This window comes from Kogia breviceps, chromosome 16 (assembly GCF_026419965.1).
Source record: "Kogia breviceps isolate mKogBre1 chromosome 16, mKogBre1 haplotype 1, whole genome shotgun sequence".
Lineage (NCBI taxonomy): Eukaryota > Metazoa > Chordata > Mammalia > Artiodactyla > Physeteridae > Kogia > Kogia breviceps.
The window spans coordinates 48,615,888-48,642,075 of NC_081325.1; the positions used below are offsets into that span (position 1 = coordinate 48,615,888).

Genomic DNA, 26,188 nt, shown 5'->3' on the forward strand with positions numbered 1-26,188 from the left:
GGTCCAGTGGTTAGGACTCCATGCTTCCACTGCAGCGGGCCCAGGTTTGATTCCCGGTCAGGGAACTAAGATCCCACAAGTCACACAGCATGGCCGAAAAAACCCCCAAAACCCCCAAAAACAAACAAACAAACAAAAAAAGATCAGTTCACATTATGATGAAAAACCTTAAAGACAGGCCATTTACCAATCACTTGCTATCTTGATACTTCCAAGTACCTTAATGACCAACTCTAAACAGGTAGGGAGCGCTAGCTAGACCTGCATGGAGTGTGGCCCTAAAGGGAGAGACTGACAGGCTATTAGCAAAGTTGTCTGAGAACAGCTGTAATGACAGCAGCACAGGTTCTAGAGAAACCAGAGTCTGCATCTCAGCTCCAATCCTTCCTTGTTCATTCATGACAGTGGACAAGTGCTCTAACATTTCAGGGGATTTACAGATGTGATTAAAATATGTAAAGCACTAGCAGAGCAGGGCACTGTGCCTGGGACCTGGCAGGTCCTCAGGAAATATCAGTTCTCTCTCACTGCTGGTCTCCATGTCTGTTCACAGCATTCCTTCCTCCTAACCGTGCACCCCAGATGTCTTCAAAGTCTCCCCTTCCCCTTCCCTCACGCTGAAGCAGATGCCATGCCTTCCTGTCTCTACTGCTCCACTGTTTCCCACATGCCTTCCTCTCTGCCCACTGCGCTGCTGCAACAAGGAAACGTCCAAGTGTTCCAGGGTCACGGAGGAAAAGAATTCTACCTGCCTAGGGAAGGAGGGTGGTCAGAGAGCTTCACAGACAAGGTAACACTGAGGCAGTTTCCAAAAATAAATAGGAGTTTACCAACTCAAGAAGGGAAAATGGAGGTGCCCAGGCAGGCCATTTCAGGTAGGGGCAGGAATGTACAAATGAGCTCCATACAGCTAGGCATGTTTGGAGATTGCTTCATTTGTGTGGGTGGGGAATGGGGAAACTGGGATGGGGTCAGCAAATGAGGTTTGACGGATAAACAGGAGTCAGATGAGAAGGGCCTCGCATGCCCAGCTTAGAAAGGTGTCCCCAAATTCCCTGGCCATAACAGACAACTCCCATGGTGTTCTTTTGTGTTTTTTTTTTTTTTTTTTTTTGCAGTACACGGGCCTCTCACTGCTGTGGCCTCTCCCGTTGAGGAGCACAGGCTCCAGATGCACAGGCTCAGCGGCCATGGCTCACGGGCCCAGCTGCTCTGCGGCACGTGGGATCTTCCCGGACCGGGGCACGAACCCGTGTCCCCTGCATCGGCAGGTGGACCCTCAACCGCTGCGCCACCAGGGAAGCCCCATGGTGTTCTTTTGTTATTCTGCTTGTATCTTTATTATATGACTTTGTATACGTGGCCTTCGTTGTGACTGTTCAATGGATCTTACCTAGTATACTTATGGACAAGTTCATTGAAGATGGGGGTTCTGCCTCTTTCTGCCTTTTTCAAGAAAAATCTATAGTGCCTTAGACATGGAAAATGCTCAATAAATATCTGTCTTGTTGAATTTGTCTATGAATAGGTCCTTTCAAATAAAAGATTATGTTTTACTAAGTATTTAAAATACGTTCCTGAAAAGATTATTTATGCTATCATTATAAAAATGATGACAAAGGGCTGATTGAATAATACTTTTACTCCAACTTTTTCTGCATCATATAAATATTAAATTAGTTGAGTCTGAAGTAAAGAGATTATATAATTACAGCTGATTGTGATGAGGGTATATTAAATTATCCAAACTTTTTTTGCCTTGAATCTACTGCTCATATTAATAATATATATCCACGTCAATATCCAGACATACACAATTTCAATTCAACAAATAATGATTGGGTCCTTACAATGTGTCACTGTATTCACTGGGGATATAAAAATAAGGCCCCCTGTGGTAATTATGCAACAACTTGCTATATTTATGTTCAAAGTTAAAAAAAAATAGAAAACCTGAGATACATAGAGTTAAGTAGCTTGTCTAAGCTCACAAGCCAGTTAGGGGCCAAAGACAAATTCATCTCGCCTGACTTCAAATTTAGTGCTATTTCTACGATAGTTTCCTATTTCTTCGCCGTTACCAGTATGGAGCATATCTGTGAGCTCTCTGGCCAAGATCTGCAAACAGTTTATTTGCAGACGATTTTTACCTGAAAAACATCAGTTTGTTCTTAAGTGATGCATTATCCTGGCATCACTAAGCCCTATGCTTTAATCTAACAATGAATCTAGACAGAGGGTCTGACGTGGAGCTTTATATGGAATGAGTTATTTAATTAATGAAGATAGATGTGAAAGTATAAGCAGCACCCCATCGCCTGAAGGTAAGATCTAGCAACCCCAAGACTTGTGAACAAAAGGCCACCAAGATGCACAGCTGTCACATAGCTCATGATATTCTTTGTAGGATATCATCAAATCATTTCAGAATCTCATCCAATAAAAAGATGTCAAATTAGGAGAAATATAGGAATAGCAATGAGAAGTAATGAGACAAGAAAGAAAGTGAAAAAGCATGGAATCCACAAGCATTTTGGACTGGGGTGTGTGTGTGTGTGTGTGTGTGTGTGTGTGTGTGTGTGTGTGTACGTACACGCATAGTCGTTATCTGATATTAATTATAGCACATGATATTAGTTACAAAGTCTTTGTTCCTCAAGGGAAGGGCTAAATAATACATCATTTCTTTCATTTGTAAAGGTAGGGAAGGACACCTTTTAGAGACGTTTAAATCAAAATTAAAATTGTTAAAGCATCCATATGAGTTAACTTCCTTGATGTGTAAAATTCAGATATGAATCATTTTTGCTAAAGCCAGACATAAGAAATGTGGCTGCTCTATATTTACTAACTTTTTCAAACTTTGGTGTATCGTTGTCATATGAATTCAAATGATTATTAGACAAGATTGGCTAAATGAGCCTCAGATTTATTAGAAAGCAGGATACCAAGTTGAAATGTTCAAATTCAGATTCATCTGAAACAACATTTTTATAGGTAAAAATTACTTATTTAAAAATCTGGTTTTCAATCTTGCCGTTTCCTTGTTCATCCTTAAATTATAATATTCTGCAGAGCACTGATCATCACGCCGTGTCAAACGTACCACTAGAGGGTTCTAGCTGACTCTTCCTTGGACCCTCTTAGACTAGACCCAACAATTGGTTGTAGTGCGCCATCTAGTGGTTGTAAGAATCACTGGTGCCTGAGTGTTATTTGCTTGAACTGCATTTTAGAAAACGCAATGGCATACATTTTTAGAAAGTCGTAAGAATTCTAAACAGCAATATCAAACTCATAAAACCATTTTTTTCTAAAATTCATATTTCGATCACTTAATAAGTAATGAAAGTCTTAAAGTGAGGGAAACTCATTGTATTAATACATGGTAGTTATGGTTAGCACAGATTTAAACGACCTTTAATTTCAATACACTGCATATTCATTTAAATACACTGCACACTGCTTCATGCAGAGGAAACACACAATTTAGACCAGTGAGTACGAATGACGTACCTGCTGACAAAGGGGTGCATGCGATGACCGAGATATATATTTTTTCCTTCTATTGAACGTGCCTTAAACAACTTACCACAGACAGGTGTTAGTAGGCATTTAAAAATATTTGGTCAAAACCTTTATGTTATTATCTAAACTGCACATTTATGAAACGATATTTAATTATTTTTAAAAGGTACTCTTCAGCATGTCTTTTTTTTCAACTCTAAATTCCTTGTTAATATATAGAAAATGATCCTCTTTCACGCTCCTACAAACATGTTTAATTTACTGTACGTATAAGTCCTAAACAGATGACTGATCATGTACTAATAAAGCACAAAAGATCAAGTGTTAAAGGTAGAATAAACATGACTTTCTCAAAGAAAGTGTCTCGTCCCTTGCTCACCTCCCATCGCGTGTGTAGTTCTCATAAGTCATCTGTTATAATCCCAAACCTCACATTCATTATTACTGGTCACACAAATAACGTACTCAATACGCCTGAAGCAAAGCGTAATGCTAAGAAGATATTTATTAAAATCAAAGCAAGTCAACCTGAATCCCTACAGAACTAGTGTTGATTTTCCTTTGAACCTGAAGTTATGAAATCTTGTCTTTATAATTATAAATCAGAATTATAATAATAATGTAATTATAAATCAGAAACCAGTATGGGCTCACTTTGAACCAGTGGCAGCAAATCAAGCAAATTTCTTTCTTTTTAAAAGTATTGTTATTTGACTGGCAGTTTAGGAGACTCTGCCTTGAGCAGAGTATTTCTCTGCTAAGTGGATGGATGACCTTGGCATATCTGGGTTTGCAGCAGGAATTTCACAAGGACTTTTGGATGCAGCTGTGAGATCAAGAAACATGGATTGGGGTAGTACAACTAAGTGGATTCTTAGCTATAAGTTAATAAATTAAGACCCACTTGGATGCAGGTCTCCAACATCACATCTCAGGGCTTTTTCCTTGAACCTGTTCTACTCAGTACTTGGAAAAATGGAGAAGCTGAAGGAGAAAGCTAAAAAAGTAAAAGCAAGGTGGGCAGGGAGAGCTCCAAAATCTTTTCAGTTTATTAGAATAATGAGCCCAAGTCAATAAAATGGATGCAGTATAATTATTTCCCAGACTTGAAAGGGTATGTGCAGCCCTCATAGAAATGGCTCTGTCCTGTATCTCCCACAAGAGGTCATCCAGCCTGGGGCAAAACACCTCAGTGACGGGAAACCCACTATTCCCAAGGGAGCCATCATCTGAGGGACAGGTTCAATGACAAATACACCACTGCAGGTTTAAGTTGAAAAGAAATCCGTTGTAGGTACAGGGGGTGGGCAGATCCAGTTTTCAGCAGTTTTTGATTTCGATGACCACCTAACAGAGTCAACTGCTAAAAGACTTAACATTATCTTTACATCTATTAAGAGAACGTCCATTAACAAGAGCTCTTCCCTCAATCTGTGGTGTGAAAACTTTAAGAGATGCTGTGATATGTTGGCATATACCTAGGAAAACGTGGCTGGGAGAACCGCGGGTGTCTGGTTTGGAGAGATGAAGGTACCAGTGGTTCATGACAGTGCTGACAGGAACACCAGGGTCTCGGAAGTGAAATTTACATGGTGATGGCTGGAGCGATTCCTTTGGACAACCAGACAACGGGAGCCAAACAACGCCATACGAGACAATTCAGGGCTGTGAGATGAGGACTCCGCCCTCAGAAATGTCACCCAACTTGTCTTGCACAAGAAAAAGCTCTCTGTCACGCGAGGCATTTAAGGAGACATGGGAAATAATACTTGACCGGGAGTCACACTCATACCAAGGAGATAATGACACTGGTTATTGTGTGGATCAAATGAAAGAAAAAATATGTTAAGTGTGCAGAATACCGCATAGTATAGGGACTGGTTCTCTGTGAAAGACGACACCCAACGATCCCTCTAACTAGGAAACGAACTAGACTTGGTGACATATAAGGTCCATTCGGACCCTAGGAGTCGATGATTTCATCTTATTAATAAGCCAAACTAATTACTCCTGCTTCAGCATTAAAGGTTTATATTGCTTTGAATTATAATGCACACATCACATCTCCCCCACTTTCACAATCTATATTAAAACCTATAAGATGCAATCCTATCATGCCATAACATTAAATCCTTTCATAGTACCTCATTAAACCTTTTCCTCTCTTTCACTGTTCATCACTTGCATAAATGACATAGAGGGTGCCTGAGTGATAACGGGGATAATAAGTATTTTGGAAAGTTCAAGGAAAATAGGAGTAACTCAAAATATACGAGGATTCACTGAAGAAAGGTCACTCTTTTTTTTCTTTAACTGAAATGCTCCCATAAGAAGTCAGTAATATGAGCTGATCATACGTACTCCTCTGACTGGTGTTCACTGTCTACTGATAGGATGAAACATGCTTATTCAACTTTCATGTGTTTATACGCATTCTTGGTCTTCATGAGAAAATCGAAGACACACTATTCTATATAAAATAGATAACCAACAAGGACCTACTATATAGCAAGGGAACTGTACTCAATATTTTGTAACAGCCTTTAAGAGAAAAGAATCTGAAAAAAAAAAAAAAGATATAGGTGTATGTAAAACGGAATCACTTTGCTGTACACCGGAAACTAACACAGCATTGTAAATCAACTAACTTCAATAAAAACTTAACTTAAACATTAAATGGCTTAATTTTTCAGATCCAAAAAATAAAAAGAAAGAGAGAAAATTGATTCAAAAATAGCGCCGAAGAAATAGATGAAAACCTCTCCTGGGAAAGCTCTGGATCAATGGAGAGGAAAAAATCTGGAATTAAGTAGAAAACGGATAAGGATTGGGAACAGGGAGGAAAGATGGGAGCGACGGTTTGCACACTGCGTTGAATTACCTTAGAAATAGTAACAGTATTAATGTATTAGATAAGCAGAAGTAAACTCCAGATTCTATAAAGCTTTTCTGACTTCAGGCAAGCAACCCGTGCTATAACGTCATCACACACACACACAAAGATGTCCCATCTTAACGATCAGAGTCATGAAAGTCTCCATAAAGCAGCTTTCAAATAATCTGATATCAGAACATGACTCAATAAATGGCAAAGAATGACGATTTAAATGATTTTGCTACCTCAGCTGAGAAACAGTTTATACAGTGTGGTTACCTTAATGTATCTGAGATGGGAGCACGGTTTACGCAGCCCCACGGGAGTCTGTTACACGTGATGAAGCTCCCAGATAGAGGCAGGTGCTGGAGGCTGATTCCTGTCGAGGATAGTTACTGGCTCTATAGCACGTTGCTACCAGGAATGCGTGTGAACGAATTTCTCTCTTCTCTCTGCTTCTTCGAGGTTCACACATTCCAGTCACCAGTCACTTTTCTGACCAAAAGGTTCTGGAATTGGGGGTCCCTCCTTCCACCTTTGGTCTCTTCCCAGAGCCTCCCACGGATGGAACCCGATGGGATCCAGAAGCCAAGGAAGCCAGGGGATGCCAGGTGGGGGACACACGGGGTAGAGGATTGATGGGGTGGGCAGGGAGCTAAGCGAAGAGTCACTGGCTTCTTTCCTGGGTAGGTGCATGGGTGAATGGATGGCGACAAAGTCAGTGAATCACCTGTGATCTCAATTTCCTTCTCTGTGCACTGTGAATACGAAAAATCCTCTCCTTATACAAAAAAATACCAGTGAGAATCAAATGGAATCATGTGGAAGTATTGTTTTAAACTCCCCACAGTGCTATGTATATGTCAATCTTATTCCATTTTTTTTTGGGGGGGGGTTCATCTGTTTGGTTATTTGGGGGATGAGATCAAGAGGAGACAAACATGATCTAAGTGGTGGTGAAAACGATAACTTTAAGAGAATCCTTTTGTTCAGCTTGTTTGGCATGTTTCGTGGACATTTTAAAACCTCATAACTAGACAATGATTAAGTGGCAACGCTGATTATGAAAAAGACTAGACCACTGTGTTCATACTATTATTTGAAAAGTCCTTAAGACACAGAAGAAAGACTTCTTTGCTTGCTAAACTTCACGAAGACTTAGGCCTTTTTTCAACTGAGAGAGGGAATGTACTCCACTCAGAGAGGAACATGTGACGCACATATCACGGGTGAGCACAGAACATTCCAGCACACTCATGGCTCCAAAGCCAAGCAGCTGGCCCTTTCTGGACTCTCAGCGACCCTCAGGTGAGAAGCCCTGCAGAGCTGTACCTGTATGCGTCCTTCGATGAGCCTTCAGGTGAGAACTTTTTGTGTACACTTTGTTGCATCCCTCGAAATCACATCTGTGGATACGCCGTTTTCTGGAGTCCGGGGATTCAGACCTTCTCTGGCGTCTTGTGCTCTCAATACTAAATGGTGAGATTGAACTGGAAAAAGAAAAAGTAGATTTAAATGGTGAGCAATACAGCACTCTGGTTGGTTCCAGTGCGATGAGACCTGAGGCTCACAGTCTGCAGCTTCATACAGACTCAAAGTCTCATGTTCACGTTTCCTGCTGTCACCTTCTGGGACACATTTCATTTCTTAATCTTGAAGGCAGGCAGCCAGACCTATTTTTGATGAAACAACTCTTAGGGAGAGAAAGACATGCTTAAAATAACAACAAAATGACAAAAACAAAAACTAAATAAAAGCAGTGGTGAGTGAGTAGATCCCCATCATCGAAAGATTATTTCTGGCAGTGTTAAAACTATCCCTCCAAGTTTTGAACCTGTGAAGACACTTACAGAGAATATTTTAGGAAGACCTGCCACAGACAAATGACAAAATGAATGCATTTAATAAGTAACATGAGGGTCTGAATTGCATGTGACAACATATGAAATCGTGTAAAATCACAACGTAATTTCAAAACAAGGTCGGGTTGAAAGAAATGACATCAGTACATCAATATCATGACTCATGACAAGTTCTGTAAAATGCACCTGACATTTGACTTTTCTCGTTGGTGGTTTTTCACGGTGAGGAATAAAGTTCACGGTATTGAAAGATTAGCTGTAGCACATTATGAAAAAAAGTTTTAACTATGAAATTTGGCCCTGACTTTTACATTGTTTAACCTTAATGCCACAGTAGAAAAACAGGATTAGTTTGTAATGTCAGGTAACTGATTAACAAGTACTTCTTCCAACCTTAATGTCTTTTGATTGAGATAGAAATAAAGAACATGACTCATCTTCTTTAGTTATTCATGAAGTTCTTGAAAATTACAGTGAAATACACTAAAAAAAAGAAATCACCCATATTCCTACTATAAAAAATTTACCACTATTAATACTTTGACATTACTTTCTTCCAGGTTTTCCATGCTTTGATGCTTTTTAAAATTCCTTTCTATTAATAAATCAATCCTTGAAAAATCTGAGAACAACAGATAAAGATACCCCTCCCCCCCTTCTATCATTATCCTGGTCCCTTTTCCTCCCAGGGAAAACCTCTATCATCAGCTTTCTTTAAATTCTTTCAATTCTTTTAAATCATGCTCACTGATATATATCTGCATTCATGGAAACTCATTATATTGTTTGGTGTTTTTTAAGAGACATATAAATAATATGCTGTTCACATCATTCTGCAAATTGTTCTACACTTGACTTTTGTTCACTTGACACCGAGGATGTGAGATCTGTTCATACTGATACACTGTATTGTTTATTTGAAATGCTATATACCATAGTTTATTGGTTCTAAGATGAATATTTTAATATTTTAATGTCTCTAAGAGCAGGATGCTTCTGACATTTGACAGCTTGTCATAGTTTGACATATTTTTTTTCTTTCTTAGTGGTATATAAAGTAATGGTGTATTTTACAATAGATGGTGTTTTAACCTAGATCAGGAGTTGGCAAATTGTTTCTGTAAAGGGCTAGAGAGTGAATATTTTATTTTGACTGAGAGTCATACAGTCTATGTTGTAACAAATCAACCCTGCAACTGCAGCATGAAAGTAGCTATAGATAAATATATAAACAAATGAGTATGGCTATGTTCTGATAAAACTTTATTTACAAAACAAATAGTGGGCTGTAATCGATCCATGGGCTGTAGTTGGTTGATACTTGACTCAGATGAAATACGGGAGTAGTCCAAAGAATATCATCCCAGCATTTTAAAATCCATTTCCTAGGTGATGGACATATAAACTATTTCTAATATTTCACTATAACATTGCTCCGGTGAACTTGTTTTGAATATCTCCGTCCATGTACTTGCCTTTTAGGTTTTCAGTGCGTCTTTTCACTTGTACAAATAACAGATTCAGTAGCCAAAGCTTCATATTATTAGATAAGATCAAATATAAATGATGTTTATCTACTAGTATCTTAAACAGTTTTGTGCGAGGTTTCTAGTAGTTGAAGGAAAGAACATACGGGCTAAGCCACTTTTTCAGCCTTCTTATCACTCAATATGGATTTGCGGTTTTCCACACCATTGACTCAGTTGTAGGGATTGGAGCCTATTCTGAAAAGAGTCAAAATAGTGTGACAGGTCTGCCCGTGAGAGAAGAGCTTTAGTCACTCCTAACAAGGTATGTTCTGGCATAGGCTGCGATTTTTGCAAATAATTAAGACTGTGTGTGTGTGATAATAGGGCAACAGTAACTCACTTCTTGAATACCTAGACATAAAACCAAATATGGATCTCGTCACTGGGGGCCCTCAAAACTAGAAACTTTCAAGTTGTGGTATGTTTGACATCTTTTAAATTGAGAATATAATACGGTATTTGTTTCCTTCAAATTATAACTTAAAGTCTATAATAAGAACCCTTTGTTTTGTACAATAATTTCTACACACTAATTTGCAGAAGTCTAAATGTAACTAGGCATAATCACATACACATATTGTTTGCCCGTAGTTGACTTTAGCTATTTATCTTGCTATGTATATACATGTATACAGAGAAAAGTGAAAAATAAATCTGAAATAAAAAACTAAGTAACTACTAAGTAGGTCTTTAAGGGACTGAAGTAATGCTGCTATATAGTCAATCAACTACTGAACTATATGGCAGGCAGAGAAGGGAAAGCAAGGGCCATAGAATGGTATAAAATTACTGCACTCAGATTTCTGAATCTACATTAAATGAAGACAGGTTAGGTGGATGGCCTTAATGTTCTACAAAACTTCATACCCTGGTTTTGCTCATTTTAAAGTGAGAAATGTTTTAGGACATTATGAAGAACAACCACCTAAAGGTATCTCTGTAAAGATGATGATGACGAGAAAAATAATGTTTAAAAAGGTATGTGCAATGAATAGCTGGACCCAGCGAAAACTAGCTTTATTTTTTTTTTTTATTTATTTATTTTTTTTTTTGTGGTATGCGGGCCTCTCACTGCTGTGGCCTCTCCCGTTGCGGAGCACAGGCTCCGGATGCGCAGGCCTAGCGGCCATGGCTCACGGGCTTAGTTGCTCCGCGGCATGTGGGATCTTCCCGGACCAGGGCACGAACCCGTGACCCCTGCATCGGCAGGCGGATTCTCAACCACTGCGCCACCAGGGAAGCCCGAAAACTAGCTTTAAAATGATATTCAGTGGGTAAAATTTTCCCTGGTTTCCCCATTTTAAATGGTAGAGACACCCTCAGAAGACATCAAAGAACCTTAGGCTAGCCTGTACCTTTCAGAACTTATTTGATCTCTTTGTGGAAAGGCAGGAAGGTAAGTGGGGCTGAAGTGAAAAAGAATAAAAAGTGCAGAAGAGCTTAAAGAACACAGGAAGAGGAGAGGACAACCCAATTCCACAGAGGACTGCTGCTGTACTGAGGCTCATGGCATGATCCTACAGTCAGGGGGCACTGTAGGTGGAAGACAATTGTGGGTGCCACGCCAAGTCCATGGCAGGAAATTTTTTTTTGCGGTACGCAGGCCTCTCACTGTTGTGGTCTCTCCAGTTGCAGAAGCACAGGCTCCAGATGCACAGGCTCATGGGCCCAGCTGCTCCGTGGCATGTGGGATCTTCCTGGACCGGGGCATGAACCCGTGTCCCGTGCATCGGCAGGCGGACTCTCAACCACTGCGCCACCAGGGAAGCCCCATGGCAGGAAATTTGATAGTCATGGTGCTGGTACCAAGTATTTCTGTGTCTCTGGAGCCTAGAACATTGTGGGCATATAAGAAATGTTTGCTAAATATAGCATGAATGAATAGATGGATGAATGGAAGAGTCAGGTATTCCTAATTTTAAACTTAATATAGTCAACTAATTAATGAATCTTTCATTGGTTAATTAATCCTTACCAGGATCCTTTGACTGCAAATCTTCCAATAATGGTCACTCAATTCCTCACTCTTACTCTCATTTCCCTAAATTTCATGTTTTAAATGCTATAGTATACAAAGTGGCTACTGAACATCTGGGATTCTGGGTAACCATTAAAACCACATGTACATATAAGTGCCTTGGTTCTCTGCTCTAAGTTCAAGAGAATGGCATTCTAAAGCATGGCTTACAATTAAAATTCTCAGTGGGAGACTGCTGAGATCCTTGTGAACACGTCGTATAGGACACTGGTGAATGAAAGAAAAAGCTTCCCTTTGATCCTAGGTAAGCATCCAGGTGAGTGTGAAAGGGTGAAGGAATGATTCTAACTCATCCTGTCCCGTCTCACTCTGGACTCAAAAGTACGGTATTTGGTAACAGAACAGCTATAATTGTTTCTATTCTGCCCTTTCTATGCTTTCTGAAAGCCATGTGCCCTTTGTTTCCAAAGCACTTCCGGTATCCTCAAATGCACACACACTGACTTGTGTGCTTCAAAAGTTGGCCTTGCTCTGAAGAATGGAAATGCGCAAGAAACTACTGCCTACGCCAGCAGAGGATTCTTCCAATAATCCTTGGTAGTAAGCCCGGTATGATGAAAACGGTCAGGGTAAAAGAGTTGCTAGTGTGTTCCCAGACACTGCACTAATAAACATATCCGTGCAGTTCAAAAGAACACTAACTAAAGGCCCACTCCCTTCCGCAGAAGGTTCCACCATTTAGAAAAGTGAATGAATGACCGAGGGGGCCTCACAGGCACTGCGTTGTAATAATTAGACGTAGAGAAAACAAATGAGTGCATCACGCCTTCAGTTACACAATAGTCCCACTTGGAATGGCAAGTTAAATTAGAATTAAACCCAGAGAGCCTCGAAAAGTCATATCCAGGAACAGCTCTATTTAAATAGAAGGCACCACACGGCTGCCATGAAAGAAATGAAGGTTAACTGTAATCAGCACGTAATAAAAGGCCATTTGTCACGAGTGACCTGAGTGTGATGAGACGCCCTTCACTGAAACTGGAGTTTCTATAGGAGTTAGAAAAAAAACAAGCCAGGGCATTGATTTAAGGCTGGGAAGGGAGGACACACACATCCTAAAATTTAAAACAAGAGCAGAAAACAGAGGGATAGAAGGTGCTTCAGCAAGTTCACGTATATCATCTCAACAGAACGCCAAGGAGGATGGCTGAGGATAACCATGATGGCTGACATTTGCAGAATGCTTACCATGTGCCAGGCACTGCTCGAAACGCTTTAAGCTTCAAAGCAACTCTCGGAGGTCAATATTATTAGTACGTCTAGTTTACAGATGAGGAAACTGAGGCAAAGAGAGGTTAAGACTGAGGCCAAAACAACGTTGGTGACCACACCAGGAGTTGAACCCAAGTGGTTGATTGACTCCAGAACCCCATCCTAGTTATTAATATGTTCTATTGACTCAGGTAAACAGGAATATAAACCAGCATATAACACAATACGAAAAAGCAACAAAATAATCTGTATCATTTAAATTTCCTCTCTAATCCTATTATAGAAAACAGCACATAAGAGCATTCTTAAACGTAGCCTGCTATAATATACTTTTCTCTTGAGAATTTTAAGGTAAACTGTTTTATCAATACTGCCAGTAGAGATACTCAGTATAATTACTTACTATTAATCTACCTTTAAAAATACTGTCTTAAGGTTGTTGTAAAATATGTATTTCTTTCCAGGGACATGTTTTTAGAAGACTGAGTTTGGCAGCGGTATGCGATTAGGTCTTCCTTGACCATCAAGAACATAGAACTAGCTCCTTCCCTGCCATTTTAGTTTATTTACAATTGTACCAAAAAGCATTTAGAGTTGGTTGCATGGCAGAGTTACCTTAAGGGAAGGGGGAACATTCAGTTTAAAGAGTATATTTTGTACTGTATTCCAAAGTTTGCTTTAAAATTGTTTTCAACAGGACATAAATATCACCTACGGGAATTCTGAATCAGCTTCTGCCACAGAAGAGACGGAAGCAAGAACTACTTCCTTGTTAGTAAATCAAACACCATGTTCAGAATGGAATATCGAGGCCACACCATCAAAAAATCTAGAAACAACAAATGCTGGAGAGGGTGTGGAGAAAAGGAAACCTTCCTGCACTGGTGGTGGGAAGGTAAATTGATACAACCACTAAGGAAAACAGTATGGAGGTTCCTTAGAAAACTAAAAATAGAATTACCATATGACCAAGCAATCCCACTACTGGGCATATACCCTGAGAAAACCATAATTCAAAAAGTCACGTACCACAATGTTCATTGCAGCACTATTTACAATAGCCACGACATGGAAGCAACCTAAATGTCCATCGACAGATAAATGGATAAAGAAGATGTGGCACATATATGCAATGGAATACTACTTAGCCATAAAAAGGAATGAAATTGAGTTATTTGTAATGAGGTGGATGGACCTAGAGTCTGTCATACAGAGTGAAGTAAGTCAGAAAGAGAAAAACAAATACCATATGCTAATGCATATATATGGAATCTAAAAAAATGGTACTAATGAACCTAGTGGCAGGGCAGAAATAAAGATGCAGATGTAGAAAACGGACTTGAAGACGCAGCAGGGGATGGGGAAGCTGGGACGAAGTGAGAGAGTAGCATTGACATATATACACTTCCAAATTAAAATGGATGGCTAGTGGGAACCTGCTGCATAGCAAGGGAGATCAGCTCTTGATGCTTTGTGAAGACTTAGACGGGTGGGAGGGAGACGCAAGAGGGAGGGGATATGGGGATATATGTATACATATAGCTGATTCACTTTGTTGTACATCAGAAACTAACACAACATTGTAAAGCAGTTATACTCCAATAAAGATACCAAAAAAAATATCGAGGCCACATGCCAAAAAAAGAATTGATGAGAATTTCAGTTAAACCAGAGTTACATAAGTCTTAGTAATTGAGATTCTATTCACGTGGACAAGCCAGACATTTGTGGGTTTTTTGCAGACTTTCTATTAGCCAGCAGATGGCTCTCAGAAGCAGGAATCTTTATATTTCTCTTCCATACTATCACAGACTCTATCTAGCTTCTATCAAACCATGTCAGTGCCTTTTCTATGACATGAATTGGGGAAAAGGCGTTAGATACATTCACCCTCCAGTCCCCAGAAGCTACATTCCAAGGCAGCACAGATTCACCTCTTTCATTCCTGCCCATAGCTTCCTACAGAAAACTACTTTTGAGCAGATTTGAAATTGTAAGATTAGTAGTTGCCAATCTCTCCAGAAGCTGTGACTAAAACATTATATACCACTTTACATTGAAATCTGGATTCAATAAAAATAAATCCATTTCACAAAATGTATAAATCAAGAGTAATACATTTGCTGAAACATGTCCCAAAGCTCAATCCTGGCATACATTCCACCAGAATTTGACACTTTTTCATATGAACAGAATGTGTCAAAGTGTATTTCTAATTATTATTCTAATAAATGAAATTGCCTACTATTTAAAATATAATGGGTTTACCAATGAAGTTTTTTTAGGTGGGTCTGCAGATAGATTCATAGTATATCATGATTTTCCTTAAAAATAACAGCTGCTACTAGGTATTTTTCATTACTATCTAGGACCATTAAAATACTCAGAACTGTTACAGGCTCTGCTGTTTTCCTGATTCATCATACTTTAGCAAGTAAGTAAAATCATAAGCTGTGTAAGCAAAGAGTAAAACAGATAAACAGACAAAAATGAATCATTAATGGCATTTGCTGTGATTGCTTATACTATCAAACTTTTATGATGAATTGATATTATAAGTTGAGAGAGGATTATTTGTTAACAAAAAAGATCCATTTCAGATATGCAATATCTATTCAAAAGTTTCTTTTGGGGGAACACTGTAGACATTGTAAAGACTTTTCCCCGTAAAATCAATTCATAATGCCGAATGGAACAAGGATCCTGAAACAAGTGAGGATTTCTTTTTTTTTTCTTTCTTTTTTTGTTTTTGGCTGCACCTCGCGGCTTGTGGGATCTTAGTTCCTCAACCAGGGATCAAACCTGGGTCCACAGCAGTGAAAGCACGGAGTCCTAACCATTGGATGCCAGGGAATCCCCACAAGTGTGGATTTCTGAATTAAACTGGACACAGAACAGAAGACATATAACTTACTGAAATATTCAGAAGAACGTTTCCACAGAATTTCTTCAGGAAACACTGGGGTTTAAATTATGTTTCATGCCAGGAGATATAGCTTGATGGATCATTTAAACCTAAAAAAATACTTTCCAGGTCTGAACAGGATTAATTAATCAGAATGCCTTTAAGGCAGGCACTGTCCTCCCCAGGCTGGCACAAGCCCTACAACTCCCTGTTGCCTTATAAGGACAGCACTATGCATTTATCTTATTGGTGTGGCCCTTGAACCCATGTGATTTTGAGACCCTCTAGAATTGTGCTAAGTTAGAAAAATAAGTTCTCCTTATTTCATTAAAGATAAACTTTAAACTCCTCAAGAATGAAGATGTGGTCACACGCATGCCTCTCTAGAAGCTGGCATATCAGTAGGTGCCGGAAAGGGTGATGGGAAAGGGAAAAAGGGAACTTGGGAAACACAGTCTACCCCATGAGGATGTTCCCAAGGGCACACATTGGAGCCTCACCATAACACTGCTCTAGGGAAGAATTTGATAAAAACAGGTTAATTTTTCCGTATCAGAGGGATCTTCTTATAAGGCAGATTCAGTCTTAAGGTAGTTGTTTGGATACACCCTAGGCAAGGACAGTATATAATAAGACTCTGTGTCTTAAACATTAAGACATATATAAATTGTTCCAAATATACAGTTCTAATGAGATATTGTAAGGGAACCATAAACAAACTTTTTAAATGACCATCCACGCAGCCTCCATCTATTTTATGCTTGTCATTAACCAGGCCTATGTTCCACTAGAGATTTGTTTTATTAAAGAGCACTGAAATTATATCAGTTAACTATCTGGTACTTACATAAATTATTGAAACAGTTTTTAATTGCTCATACAGGTATATATAAATAACAAGGCCAGATTGGTTCAAGATGGCGGAGTAGAAGGACGTGCGCTCATTCCCTCTTGTGAGAGCACCAGAATCACAACTAACTGCTGAACAATCATTGACAGGAAGACACTGGAACTCACCAAAAAAGATACCCCACATCCAAAGACAAAGGAGAAGCCACAGTGAGACAGTAGGAGGGGTGCAATCACAATAAAATCAAATCCCATAACTGCCTGGGTGGGTGACTCACAAACTGGAAAACACTTATACCACATAAGTCCACTCACTGGACTGGTTCTGAGCCCCACGTCAGGTTTCCCATCCTATGGGTCCGGCAACAGGAGGAGGAATTCCTAAAGAATCAGACTTTGAAGGCTAGCGGGACTTTATTGCAGGACTTCGACAGGACTGGGGAAACAGAGACTCCACTCTTGGAGGGCACACACAAAATAGTCTGCGCACTGGGACCCAGGAGAAGGAGCAGTGACCCCAATGGAGACTGAACCAGACCTACCTGATAGTGTTGGAGGGTCTCCTGCAGAGGCAGGGAGTGGCCGTGGTTCACCATGAGGACAAGGACACTGGCAGCAGAAGTTCTGGGAAGTATTCCTTGTCATGAGCCCTCCCAGAGTCCGCCATCAGCCCCAAGAAAGAGCCCGGGTAGGCTCCAGTGTTGGGTTGCCTCAGGCCAAACAACCAGCAGGGAGGGAACCCAGCCCCACCCATCAACAGACAAGTGGATTAAAGTTTTACTGAGCTCTGCCCACCAGAGCAACAGCCAGCTCTACCCGCCACCAGTCGTTCCCATCAGGAAACTTGCACAAGCCTCTTAGATAGCCTCATCCACCAGAGAGTAAACAGCGAAGCAAGAAGAACTACAATCCTGCAGCCTGTGGAACAAAAACCACATTCACAGAAAGATAGACAAGATGAAATGGCAGAGGGCTATGTACCAGATGAAGGAACAAGATAAAACCCCAGAAAAACAACTAAATGAAGTGGAGATAAGAAACCTGCCAGAAAAAGAATTCAGAATCATGATAGTGAAGATGATCCAGGACCTCAGAAAAAGAATGGAGGCAAAGATCGAGAAGATGCAAGAAATGTTTAACAAAGACCTAGAAGAATTAAAGAACAAACACCTAGAAAAATTAAAGAACAAGCAAACAGAGATGAACAATATGATAACTGAAATGAAAAATACACTAGAAGGAATCAACAGTAGAATAACTGAGGCAGAAGAACGGATAAGTGACCTGGAAGACAGAAAGGTGGAATTCACTGCCACGGAACAGAATAAAGAAGAAAGAATGAAAAGAAATGAAGACAGCCTAAGAGACCTCTGGGACAAAATTAAACACAACATTCACATTATGGGGTTCTAGAAGAAGACAGAGAGAAAGGACCAGAGAAAATATTTGAAGAAATTATAGTTGAAAACTTCCTTAACATGGGAAAGGAAATAGCCACCCAAATCCAGGAAGCGCAGAGAGTCCCAGGCATGATAAACCCAAGGAGAAACATGCCAAGACACACAGTAATCAAATTGACAAAAATTAAAGACAATGAAAAATTATTGAAAGCAACAAGGGTAAAATAACAAACAACATACAAGGGAACTCCCATAAGGTTAACAGCTGATTTCTCAGCAGAAACTCTACAAGCCAGAAGGGAGTGGCATGATATATTTAAAGTGATGAAAGGGAAGAACCTACAACCAAGATTACTCTACCTGGCAAGGATCTCATTCAGATTCGACAGAGAAATCAAAAGCCTTACAGATAAGCAAAAGCTAAGAGAATTCAGCACCACCAAACCAGCTCTACAACAAAAGCTAAAGGAACTTCTCTAAGTGGGAAACACAAGAGAAGAAAAGGACCTACAAAAACAAATCCAAAACAATTAAGAAAATGGTTATAGGAAAATACATATCGATAACTACCTTAAATGTGAATGGATTAAATGCACCAACCAAAAGACACACGCTTGCTGAATGGATACACAAACAAGACCCATATATATGCTGTCTACAAGAGACCCACTTCAGACCTAGGGACACATACAGACTGAAAGTGAGGTGATGGAAAAAGATATTCCATGCAAATGGAAATCGAAAGAAAGTTGGAGTAGCAATACTCATATCAGATAAAATAGACTTTAAAATAAAGAATGTTACAAGAGAAAAGGAAGGACACTACATAATGATCAAGGGATCAATCCAAGAAGAAGACGTAACAATTGTATTTATATGCACCCAACACAGGAGCACCTCAATACATAAGGCAAATGCTAACAGCTATAAAAGAGGAGATCGACAGTAACACAATAATAGTGGGGGACTTTAACACCTCACTTACATCAATGGACAGATCATCCAGACAGAAAATTAATAAGGAAACACAAGCTTTAAATGACACAATAGATCAGATAGATTTAATTGATATTTATAGGACATTCCAACCAAAAACAGCAGATTACACTTTCTTCTCAAGTGCACATGGCACATTCTCCAAGATAGATCACATCTTGGGTCACAAATCAAGCCTGAGTAATTTTAAGAAAACTGAAATCATATCACGCATCTTTTCTCACCACAACATTATGAGATTAGAAATAAATTACAGGGGAAAAAATAGCATAAAAAACACAAACACATGGAGGCTAAACAATACGTTATTAAATAACCAAGAGATCACTGAAGAAATCAGAGGAAATCAAAAAAATACCTAGGGCTTCCCTGGTGGAGCAGTGGTTGAGGGTCCGCCTGCCAATGCGGGGGACACAGGTTAGTGCCCCTGTCCGGGAAGATCCCACATGCCGCGGAGCGGCTGGGCCCATGAGCCATGGCCGCTGAGCCGGCGCATCCGGAGCCTGTGCTCCACAACGGGAGAGGCCACAACAGTGAGAGGCCCGTGTACCCCCCCCCCAAAAAAAAAAAAACCTAGAGACAAACAACAACGAAAACAGGATGATCCAAAACCTATGGGATGCAGCAAAGGACGTTCTAAGAGGGAATTTTATAGCAATACAAGTCTATCTCAAGAAACAAGAAAAATCACAAATAAACAATCTAACTTTACACATAAAGGAACTACAGAAAGAAGAACAAACAAAACCCAAAGTTAACAGAAGGGAAGAAATCATAAAGATCAGAGCAGAAATAAATGAAACAGAAACAAAGAAAACAATAGCAAAGATCAATAAAACTAAAAGCTGGTTCTTTGAGAAGATAAACAAAATTGATAAACCATTAGCCAGACTTATCAAGAAAAAGAGAGAGGACTCAATAAAATTAGAAATGAAAAAGGAGACGTTACGACACTGCAGAAATACAAAGCATCCTAAGAGAGTACTACAAGCAACTCTATGCCAATAAAATGGACAACCTGGAAGAAATGGACAAATTCTTAGAAAGGTATAACCTTCCAAGACTGAACCAGGAAGAAATAGAAAATATGAACAGAAAAATCAAAAGTAATGAAATTGAAATTGTGATTAAAAATCTTCCAATAAACAAAAGTCCAGGACCAGATGGCTTCACAGGTGAATTCTATCAAACATTTAGAGAAGAGCTAACGCCCATCCTTCTCAAACTCTTCCAAAGAAATTGCAGAGGAAGGAACACTCTCAAACTCAATCTATGAGGCCACCATCACCCGGATACCAAAACCAGACCCAAGTACCACAAAAAAAGAAAATTACAGACCAATATCATTGATGAATGTAGATGCAAAAATCCTCAGCAAAATAGTAGCAAACAGAATCCAAGAACACATTAAAAGGATCATACACCATGATCAAGTGGGATTTATCCCAGGGATGCAAGGATTCTTCAATATATGCAACTCAATCAATGTGATATACCATATTAACAAATTGAAGAATAAAACCCACATGATCATCTCAATAGATGCAGAAAAAGCTTTTGACAAAATTCAACACCCATTTATGATAAAAACCCTCCAGAAAGTGGGCATAGAGGGAACCTACGTCAACATAATAAAGGCCATATACAACAAATCCACAGCAAACATCATTCTCAATGGTGAAAAACCGAAAGCATTTCCTCTAAGATCAGGAACAAGACAAGGATGTCCACTCTCACCACTATTATTCAACATAGTTTTGGAAGTCCGAGCTACAGCAATCAGAGAAGAAAAGGAAATAAAAGAAATATAAATTGGAAAAGAAGAAGTAAAAGTGTCACTGTTTGCAGATGACACGATACTATACATAGAGAATCCTAAAGATGCCACCAGAAAACTACTAGAGCTAATCAATGAATTTGGTAAAGTTGCAGGATACAAAATTAATGCACAGAAATCTCTTGCATACAGTAATGATGAAACATCTGAAAGAGAAATTAAGGAAACACTCCCAATTATCAATGAAACAAAAAGAATAAAATACCTAGAAATAAACCTACCTTGGAAGACAAAAGACAGAAAACTATAAGACACTAATGAAAGAAATTAAAGATGATATAAACAGATGGAGAGATATACCATGTTCTTCGATTGGAAGAATCAATATTGTGAAAATGACTATACTACCCAAAGCAATCTACAGATTCAGTGCGATCCCTATCAAATTACCAATGGCATTTTTTACAGAACTAGAAGAAAAAAATCTTAAAATTGGTATGGAGACACAATACCCTGAATAGCCAAAGCAGTCTTGAGGGAAAAAAAACTGAGCTGGAGGAATCAGACTCCCTGACTTCAGAGTATATTACAAAGCTACAGTAATCAAGACAATATGGTACTGGCACAAAAACAGAAATATAGATCAATGGAACAGTATAGAAAGCCCAGAGATAAACCCACACACCTATGGTCAACTAATCTATGACAAAGGAGGCAAGGATACACAATGGAGAAAAGAAAGTCTCTTCAATAAGTGGTGCTGGGAAAACTGGACAGTTACATGTAAAAGAATGAAATTAGAACACTCCCCAACACATATACAAAAATAAACTCAAAATGGATTAGAGACCTACATGGCAGACTGGACACTATAAAACTCTTAGAGGAAAACATAGGAAGAACAATCTTTGACATAAATCACAGCAGGATCTTTTTTGATCCACTTCCTAAGGTAATCAAAATAAAAACAAAAATAAACAAATGGCACCTAATGAAACTTAAAAGTTTTTGCAAAGCAAAGGAAACTACAAACAAGACAAAAAGACAACCCTCAGAATGAGAGAAAATATTTGCAAACGAATCAACGGACAAAGGATTAACCTCCAAAATATACAAATAGCTCATGCAGCTCAACATTATAGAAACAAACAACCCAATCCAAAAATGCACAGAAGACCTAAATAGACATTTCTCCAAAGAAGACACACAGATGGCTAAGAAGCAGATGAAAAGCTGCTCAACAGCACTAATTATTAGAGAAATGCAAATCAAAACTACAGTGAGGTATCACCTCACACCAGTTAGAATGGGCATCATCAGAAAATCTACAAACAATAAGTGCTGGAGAGGGTGTGGAGAAAAGGGAATACTCTTGCACTGTTGGTGGGAATGTAAATTGATACAGCCACTATGGAAAACAGTATGGAGGTTCCTTAAAAACTAAAAATAGTATTACCATATGACCCAGCAATCCTACTACTGGGCATATACCCAGAGAAAACCATAATTCAAAGACACGCATGCCAATGTTCATTGCAGCACTATTTACAATAGCCTGGTCATGGAAGCAACCTAAATGCCCATCGATAGACGAATGGATAAAGAAGATATGGTACATATACACAATGGAATATTACTCAGCCATAAAAAGGAATGAAATTGAGTCACTTGTAGAGACGTGGATGGATCTAGAGAGTGTCATGCTGAGTGAAGTAAGTCAGAAAGAGAAAAACAAATATCATATATTAATGCATATATGTGGAACCTAGAAAAATGGTACAGATGAGCCAGTTTGCAGGGCAGAAATAGAGACACAGATGTAGAGAACAAACGTATGGACACCAAGGGGGGAAAGTGGTGGAGGGGGTGTGTGGTGGGATGAATTGGGAGACTGGGATTGACATATATACACTAATATGTATAAAATGGATAACTAATAAGAATCTGCTGTATAAAAAAATAAATAAAATTTTTAAAAAATGCATCATTAGCCATTCTTACCTAAAAGTGACTATTATCTGAAATAATTTGGTTACCATTCACTTGAAGTTTTGGGAAAACATCTAAAATTTAAAAAAGAAAAAAAATAACAAGGCCAAGTAGAACTCATTAGTAATGTCCCACTTGAGTTTTTGTTGACCAGAAGGGTTATCTGGAGCCACAAATAGGCATTTCTCCTATCCTAAAATGTGGCTGTATTTGAATTTTGGAGAAAACCAAAAATCTTCCCATCTAACGGAGGGAATTTTTACATGTTTTTTATTTCCGTCTTAAAAACTCAACTTAATCTTTGAATACTTTGCCAAATTAATGTTGGAAAAGTTAGAAGGTATATTAATGTGACAGAAATTCATATTTGAAAGACATTTAGAAGATGAGGAAACCAAGGCTCAGAAAATTAATTAAACTAGCCTATGCCAAGCCCATACAGCTAAACAGTAGCAGAGGTGGAACCAGACACTGTTTCCTGACCCCTCAAGCTAGGACTCTTTCACTCTCCATTGCCGCTGGAGAAAGAGAGAAAGAGCTATGTTATAATTTTTATTTGGTATGGAAGGAAATGTGCTTGGTAACACTGACGTATATATATATTTTTCATCAGATAGTTAGAAGTAAAATCCTCATGCTATTTACTTTTTTGCTTTGGCTACCAGGAAACTCAGCCACAATAGCCTAGGATCTGGTGTGTTTATCCTCCACTTTACTTATACAACTCCCAACCCAAAAGAATATAGGTTTAATTTTATAAAGTCATTCTTAAATGTATGTCTCATAAAGTTCTTTCTGAACTAGGTCAAGTACTCGTGGTACACAAGGAAAACAAAACAAAACAAAAAAACATGCTGATCTTAAAAATGGAGAAAAACATGTGAAATGTGAATGTGTGTTTTAATATGCAGACTTCTAAATTAAAGTTTTGTGATCAATAAGTTCATATTATTATCTTTAAGAAAAAAAAGAAAACAAGAATCCTACTTTTTGCTGTGGTCCCTAGAGAAAAGTATAGACTGTAATCTGAAATCTATGCATGAATTATAGCTTATTATAATTTATTAGTTATGGTATCTTAGACATTTAGTCTTCTGGATTTTCAGGTTCCCATATTTCAAATGTGGAGCTGTCAGGAAGATTAACCTAGAGTAATGCAGACCTGACTCAATGTTCAATATACCCACCAACACTTCTTAGCCTTGGGCTCCTTCTTCCTTTTTTTGGTTAATAATAATTTTATTAAGATATAATTCACATACCATAAAAATCACCCTATAAAGTGTACGATTCAGTAGCATTCATTATATTCACAATGTTGTGGAACCATCTTCTCTACCTAGTTTCAAAATATTTTCATCACCCCAAAAGGAAACTCTATACTCTTTAACTGTCATTCCACACCCCACCTCCTCCCAGCTCCTGGCAACTACTAATCCAACTTTCTGTCTTTATGGATTTGGCTAGTCTGGATATTTAATAGAAGTAGAATCATACAATATGTGGCCTTTTGTGTCTGGCTTCATTCACTTAAGCATAAAGTCCTTAAGGTTTATCCATTTTGTAGCATGCATCAATACTTCATTCCTTTGTTTTCTTCCAGTTTTATTTAAATATAATTGACACACAGCACTGTGTAAGTTTAAGGTGTGCAGAATAATGATTTATGTACATCATGAAATGATTAATACTTCATTCTTTTCAATGGATGAGTAATATTCCATTAAACAGACACATCACATTTTATTCATTAGTTGACGGACATTTGGGTTGATTCCACTTTTTGATTATTAAGAATAATGCTGCTATGAATATCTGTCCAAGTTTTTGTGTGGACATATATTTTAAATTCTCTCAGGCATATACCTAGGAGCTGAATTACTAGATGGTATGGTAATTCTATATTTAATATTTGAGGAATTTTCAAACTGTTCTTCAAAGTGGCTACAGCATTTTATAATTTCACCAGCACTGTGAGAAACTTGTAATTTCTTTTTATCCTCACCAACACATTATGTCTGTCTTTTTGATTTTAGCCATCTTAGTGCATGTAAAGTGGTATCTCATTGTGGTTTTGATTTGTAATTTCCCTAATGACTAATGAAGTTGGGAATCTTTTCATATGCTCATAGGCCATTTGTATATCTTCTTTGGAGAAATGTCCATTCAAATACTTTGCCTATTTATAAACTGTGTTGTCTTTTTATTGTTGAATTATAAAATTTCTATATATTCTGGATACAAGTCCCTTATCAGATATTAAATTTGCCAATATTTTCTCCCAGTCCATGGGTTGTCTTTTTACTTTCTTGTATCCTTAAAGCACAAAAGTTTTAAATTTTGGTTAGGTCCAATTTAATATTTATTTAGTTGTATGTGTGTTTACTGTTATATCTAAGAAGGCTTTAGCTAACCTCAGGCTCAAAGATTTACCCCTATAGCTTTCTCCTAAGATCTTTACAGATTTAGCTCTATGATCTATTTTGAGTTTGTGTATGGTACAAAAAAAAGGAAGGAGTCTAATATCATTCTTTTACATGTGGATACACAGTTATTCCAACACTGTTTGTTAAAAAGATTTTCTTCATTGAATTGTCTTGGCAACTTTGTGAAGAAAGCAACTGACCATAAATGTAAGGGTTTATTACTAGACTCTCATTTCTATTCCATTGATCGGTATGTGCATACCTGGCCTAGTACCACACTGTCTTGACTTTATAGTTTTGAGGTAAATTTTGAAATTGCAAAGTGTTGGTCCTTCAGATTTATTCTTTTTTTCAAGATTACTTCCATATGAATTTTAAGATCGGTCTGTCAATTTCCTCAAAAGAAAATGCAGTTGGAATTCAGACAGAAATTACATTGATTTATTTACCATTTTGTGGAATGCTATCATTTTACACAGCAATAAGTCTTTCAATCTATGAACATGGAATGTCTTTTCTTTTAAGAGTTAATTGTTTTAAAAATAATGCTTTATAGGTTTTAGTGTTCCAGTCTTGTAACTGCTTTGGCTCCATTTATTCCAAGGCATTTTTCTTTTTTTTCATGTTATTGTAAATGGAATTATTTTCTTTTTCATTGAAGTATAGTTGATTTACAATGCTGTGTTGGAGTTATTTTCTGAATTTTATTTTCAGATAGTTCGTTGTTAGTGGATAGAAATACAGTTGATTTTTGTATATTGATCTTATGCCCAGCAACCATGCTGAACTCGTTTATTAGTTC

General features: G+C 38.3%; 1 protein-coding gene across 6 annotated transcripts in view; it reads right to left on the reverse strand.

Annotated features, from left to right (window-relative positions):
• The window catches only part of KLF12 (KLF transcription factor 12), a 479,922-nt gene that overhangs the window by 53,436 nt on the left and 400,298 nt on the right, over positions 1–26,188 (reverse strand). For all 6 annotated transcript variants that reach the window (XM_067016247.1, XM_067016246.1, XM_059042250.2 and 3 more), the window contains exon 7: positions 7,736–7,893. In XM_067016247.1, the coding sequence (XP_066872348.1) occupies positions 7,736–7,893 (158 nt within the window). The remainder of the gene's footprint in view (positions 1–7,735; positions 7,894–26,188) is intronic.